This window comes from Panthera leo, chromosome B4 (genome assembly GCF_018350215.1).
Source record: "Panthera leo isolate Ple1 chromosome B4, P.leo_Ple1_pat1.1, whole genome shotgun sequence".
Lineage (NCBI taxonomy): Eukaryota > Metazoa > Chordata > Mammalia > Carnivora > Felidae > Panthera > Panthera leo.
Window position 1 is genome coordinate 65,237,071 of NC_056685.1, and position 6,282 is coordinate 65,243,352.

The following is a 6,282-nucleotide window of genomic DNA, read 5'->3' on the forward strand; positions in this document are numbered from 1 at the left end:
GGAGCTATATTTATAATTATATGCATTCAAAGTTGTGCATTTCAAACACAGTAAAATCTTTTACATGATTTTACTGTTCAAATGAATCAATTATATTTAGCTAAGCATTCATGAATTAACTCTCATGTACACTTAATTATATGCATGCTTGTACTCAAGTAAGAAAAATAAAGAATGTTGTGTCTTACGCTTGTATGACAGTATATCTAACAAAAGGAAATTTTGGAATTTGGGTCATAATTACACACTGAGAAATCTTAATACCTTCCAATACATCACTAATTATAGCCAACGGCATAATGATAGGTAAGAGCCTATTTTTTACAAACATTTGTTCCAGTGCCCTGTGGCACCAAGGATGCCCCTAGGAAATCTTCCTATGCTTACTTTTTGTGGAACCTAAGGAACCCTGGGTTTTTATCCTTGCTGCTTCATTAACTAGCTTGATTTGAGGGGAAGTTGCTAACTTTCCCTGCCTTCGTTTTCAACATTGCAAAATAATGACTTCTAGTTGTAACTGGAATGACTAATAGGCATTTGAAAAAAGATGATTATCTTCCCCATGCTAGTTTCTACTTAAGCAAACAAGCTTTCTTTTACTATTATAAATTGATATTTTAAGTAGATATTCCCACTTTTCTAGAACTTGCATAAACTTAATACATTTATTACACAACACTTACAAATTTAGCCACTGGATCATAGCTCTACCTGAACACACTCTGTGGGAAGTCAACAGATACCCATATGATGTTCAGTTGCTTTTTTGTGAGTATTTTGCTCATATTCTAGGTTTTAAATACCTAAAATGCTCTAATTTCTGCTATTATCATAAACAAAATACGATTTCTTGTAATTAATCAAAACTCATAATTTAGTTCATTGATATTTCAAGCCTTTTGTTCTGTGGCTTCTTGAGGATGAATTTATTAATTCATTCATTCTTTCATTAATCCAACAAATATTTATTGAGACTAAGAGCCATAGATTTTTCTAGGCACTGAGAATAAGACAGTAGACAAACCACTGCTCTCAAAGAGCTTATGTTCTACTGACTTAATGTATACATCAGGAAGAACACAATTGTATTTTCAAAATATAGATAATTTTAATTGGCATTAGAGATTCCAATAAACATTTGTGATAATGTTTATCTTCTGCCAGAATCTTGTAAAAAAAATCTTGTAAATGAATGTAGATGTATCCAAATAACTAATTTTTTCCATAAAACAAAATGATTAAGTTTTAAAGACAATGGGATTTGAATGAAATGGACAGCTATAGATCTTATATATAAAATCATTCTTGTAAGGATCTGATTTCAGAGATTCACAGCTCATTTAAGAGGAAATATAAGGGTGCCTAGGTGGCTCAGGTGGTTAAGCATCTGACTCTTGATTTTAGCTCAGGTCATGATCTCCTGGTTGGTGAGTTTGAGCCCTACATTGGGCTCTGTGCTGGTGGTGCTGAACCTGCTTGGGATTTTCTCTCCCTCTCTGCCCCTCCCTGCCTCTCTCTCAAAATAAATAAACTTAAATTTTTTTTTTTTAAAAGAAGAAATATAGATCTTAATTTGTCTCAAGAAGAAAAAAGATGAAAGCAAAACAAATCCTGTCAATATTGTCAAAATACTGATATCTCAGAATTAAGAAAAGTAGGTGTTTGCGGACACTGGCTTGGCCTTTGAAAGCAGTTGTTCATTTCCCTTGGGAACAAATGATACCAAGCATAGTATGTATTGATGATCATGTAAAAATGAGACTTTCTTGATTGGAGTGGCATTCTTCATTGGAGTGACAATGTGGGAGAAGGAAAAAAATCCTTTCTTACATCCTTCTTCATATATGGGTGTATCTGAATTTATTATGGTTCAATTACTCTGTCTCATATTTACAAGTTTTGAGGAAAAATTTCCACTATATTTCTAAATTGTAACTCTTTATACAATCATTAGAATGTGTAAAACTCAGTGTGTAGTTGTACCAGAATTATAGATTAAGTAATCATTTGCTTTGTGTCTGTAGAGAAAAACCTACGAAACACCCTTACTCATTTTAAGCCCTTATCATAGACTTAAAATGCCTCAATCTCAGAGAATCACAGTGTAATTTTAAAAATCTTACTTAGCAATCTCCTTTATTAGTCAAGTAACTTCAAAGAAATTCTTTGCCATATACCTACTGATCCCTACATCTACAAAATTCAGGAATACACATAGAAATTGAGAAAGAAATTGTTTAAACTTTTATTTTAGAATTTTTAGTCCCAAATTAAAAGTATTAAAATGCAAAATCAAAACAATGATGAATTAAATGTTTATTGAAAATATTTAAATTAAGGTTAGGTCTATACAATTGTGATGTGACTATGTGCTTCAGGGGGTTTGATTAGCTATGGTTTATGAGGCCTGCCTTTTAAGCAACATACTTTCCTAAAACCTCATAAGCATTTGGATATGGGGCAGCAATTAAAGACTGACCGGAAATGAACCCAAATGCAGTTCCAAAACTATTATGTGTATTAGTCATGGTATATCTGAAAAATAACATTTTTGGCTGATATATTGTTTTGTATGTTCCCTAAGTATTAAATCATATTGTGCACAAAGATGAATTTAGTTGGTGACATGTCTATTGGGGGTGGGGGTGGGGGTCAGAGGTAAAGAGAGGGCAAACATTTGATTTTCTAAAAATTACACATGATGAACTTTCCAGTGTGCTAGTAATGCTGACATCAATAATGTCTCTAATAAACTATTCCAAAAAAGTAAATTAATTGGTGTTGGCAGATGCAGTCTAATTCGTCACAAATCTTAAGAAAATATGGGATTAGTCAACTTGATTGGTAGATCCTTAATGCCAATAACACTGCTGATGCTTCTGCTACTGCTGTTACAGTAAAGAGGATGGTGGAGCCCGCTCTTTATTGGCACTTAAAACACTGGTAGGAGAATATATTATTTATATGTGTGATTCATAAGTTCTTTAATGTAGAATGACTTTAATTGGGATTACCAGAATTTCTCCCCCTCTACTCCTATGGGAAGGAATCTAAAAATATACACAATCTGGAAGCCTGTAATTGTCACTTCACCCTTTGAATAACTGACACCATATGGGCAGTGCTGATTAACATTCAAAGTAAATAACCACTGTGCCATTCAATGTAGATGCCCTCCTACCAATAATGTGTTTCCTATTCAACAAACAGTGAGTAGAAGGGTCACCTACTGGAAGTGTTTTTATTTAGAGACCTACTGCTCGCTTCGGCAGCACATATATTTAGAGACCTAGAATAAAGGGCACAAGTGCTAAGTTACAAGAAAATCGACTACAAAGAATAATGTGAAGCTGAGTGGCTAATATAAAGATTCAGTAGGTAATATGTGAATCCATTTTGCAGATATCTTTTGGTATTGGGAGTTTATTTATGGATTAAAGTATTTTATTTCTAATTGTACAGATTTACAAATGGAAAATGTAAAGTAATCTTGTGCATCTTTAGATCTCATACAACCTTACAGAATGTCTTCTTTAGTGGTAGCCACTAAAAATATATTCATATATTAAATCAAATACTCCATCTGAATAGCATATATTTTCTCTTTACAGAAGAAAAATATCCATGAAATTGTTTTAGACTCATTTTTCCCCAATTTTTCTTTCCAAGGGAAAGGCCAAAAGGAATGGGAACTACGACTACCTCTTGTGGGCTTAGGACACGCTCAACACCCTTTCTGCAATTCATATACTGTGTTTTACCTTAAGTTTATATGGTTGTATATTTAGAAAGATTTATAAGCTAGCAATTGGTTTCCCACTGCACAGTTTTCCTCATTAGCAGCCAATCTGAGAACCAGGAGACTACTTCTTGCTGTATGATCACAAACAGATGATCACAGCATCAACCGTTAAATGACCAAATTACAGGTATTTAAATTTAAATACTTTAATTTCTTCCACTATACCCCCTTCTCGGAGTCTTATCTTTAGAATGTCGATCGCTAAAGATGTTTCAGAAGAGTTTATCCAATATCAACACAGAGGACTTTTAAGGTCACACTATTTTGGGTATTTATCTCATGCTTAGCAACCATGCACGTGACACACATATACACTGTGTTCACCCAGTTCCTTCCACTAATAGTTGTTTGATACACTCGTTGGAATTCAACACCTACTGAACAAGTGAAAAAAGACTGTTTTATTTGTATATGCACAAAACGTCTAAGTGTCCAGCATGGGGACAGCACCAATCATGTACCCTTCCGCTCCAGGGTTCAAGTAGCAGCATCTCTCAGGTTCTGCCAACCGCAGACAGAAAAGAAGCCTCTCTTGGTTCCGGTTGCCACGATCAGAGAATTTGAAAACCCTGCAGATAGTCCATTTAAATACTGGTAGGGAAAAACTAAACCACATCTATTCCCACCTCCCCTTCCTCTCCCTTTTCTTTGGTGGTGGTGGTGGTGGCTGGGAGAGATTCACTCAGTGCGCCCTCCTGGCCCCCTTCCCCAGTCCGCAGAGCTGTGGGCAGTCGCGCTCCGCTTGAGTTGAGCGGTCCAGCTCTCACCTGTTGCCCTGGCTGCCCTCAAGCCACGAAGCCCCGCCACGAGGACAAAAATGACAGAAAGCAAAGGGGAAGAAACAAGACCTACAGAAGAGATGGCGATCTTCCAGCCCGTTGCCGAAAATCCCGAAAGCAGTGCTTGTTGGTCGCCCAAAGCCACAAGCGACCGTCACAAGGGACTCTCGAAATCACGCGGCCCGCAACTCTGGAGTCCCTCTCGCTCGTGTGAACGGACAACAGGCTACACTAACCAAGCACTGCGCAGGTGGTTAAAACCCTTTCCCCAGGAGTGACCAAACACTAGTTCTGATACGGTTCCCCTCAACCCTCGGAGAAAAACCTGTCACCTGAGGCTTCTTTCCACTTCCAGATTTCTGTCGGTCGGTGTCCTTCTCCATCTCACCCCATTTCTTCCAAGTTTCGTGAAGGGAGAGGGAGGATGCCCGTGCGTTGGGGTGTGCATGACAGCATGTGTGTAGAAAGAATTTCTAATCTTTTCTCTTTCCTCCACTTTATATGTGACCCGAGCCTTGGTTGTCGCCTCAAAAAAGAATCCCTGTTTTGCCAACGCTGTCACGAAACCCTCCAAGATCACATTTAATAAGGGGTTCGGACACTGTCAAAAGCTCGACAGGTTGTAGCCGCGAGTTACACACACCCCCCCCCTCCCCCGCCCCCGGAGCCTTTCCGCTCCCGGAGGCCAAGGCAACCCTATTTGCAAGGCGGTTTTTCGCGTCCAAGCGGGGATTCTCCGGCCCGGCCCCTTCCCCAAGCTCGCGACCCGCGACACGAGAGACGGCAGCTGGAGTCCCGCCGGCGAGCGGCTCTCGCAGGCAGCGCTGGGTAACAGGCTGTGCGCCGCCGCCCTCGCTCGCCTCGCCTCGCCACCCCGGAAGGGAGCCCGCAGGCGTGGGAGAGCGGCGGCGAGCGAGGGACGGCGCGGCGGGCTCGGAGCACGCCGGGGAGGTGGAAGAAGCCGGGCAGGCGGAGTCGAGCCGACAAAACCCGAAGAACCCACGCTCCAGGTGTCCGGGAGCTGAGCGGAAAGAGGAGCGAGGTAGGAAGGCGCGGCGTCCCACAGGCGCCCTGGCGCCGCGCGGGGTCCCGGCGGAGCGCGCGGACACGAGGGGGGCCCTCCCCGGTTACCTGTGCTGCTTCCGCCCTGGCTGCCCCTGTCCCGGGGGAAGATGCCCGAGCACTTCTCCCACTCCACCTGGCCCGCGAAGCACAGCTCGGTGACGATGTGCAGCGCCTTCTGGCACAGGCTGCTCACTCCGTCCTCCTTGTGGAAACTCATGGTTGGCCTCTTTTTCCCCAGTCGGCCGGCCGAATTTCCCCTTCCCGGTACCTCTGGGCTGGCCCCTCTGGCGCCCTAAGCCATCGCCCGCTCGTGGGGAAATGGGCGGGAGAGCGCGCTGCTCCCAGCGGCAACTCTTAGGAGCCGCAGGTTGGCCCCATGGCGCGAGCGGGGGGCGCAGGGGAAGGCGGAGAGGCTGGGGCTGGAAGCGCGCGAGGCGGCGGCGGTTAGGTTTGCGCCAAGTCTCCTGCGGCGGGAGCCAGCCAGACGCGGCGAGCTGGAGAGAGAGACCCGGCATGGAGTGCGGAGAGGAAGGGTAGGGGGTGGGGGAGACGTGAAAAAGCCAAAGCCCTCGACTCGCTAGAACTCCCCCCGCCTCCTCCCAGCGCTTTAGTGTTTGGGCTGGTGGCTGGCGGCGG

At 42.9% G+C, this 6,282-nt stretch overlaps 1 protein-coding gene and 1 long non-coding RNA gene across 5 annotated transcripts in view; both read right to left on the bottom strand.

Annotated features, from left to right (window-relative positions):
• SYT10 (synaptotagmin 10) overlaps positions 1-6,030 on the bottom strand; it is a 66,380-nt gene extending 60,350 nt beyond the window's left edge. For all 4 annotated transcript variants that reach the window (XR_006204780.1, XR_006204781.1, XM_042946242.1 and 1 more), the window contains exon 1: positions 5,713-6,030. Coding sequence is in view for 2 of the 4 variants with exons in the window: in XM_042946242.1 (XP_042802176.1) it covers positions 5,713-5,863 (151 nt within the window). In the remaining 2 variants the exon portion in view is untranslated. The remainder of the gene's footprint in view (positions 1-5,712) is intronic.
• On the bottom strand, positions 4,186-5,312 carry LOC122224425. Its single transcript, XR_006204782.1, has 2 exons — positions 4,914-5,312; positions 4,186-4,371 (listed from the first exon to the last, which is right to left on the bottom strand). It is a non-coding gene; the product is annotated as an uncharacterized LOC122224425 (long non-coding RNA).
• Positions 6,031-6,282: the final 252 nt, after the last annotated feature.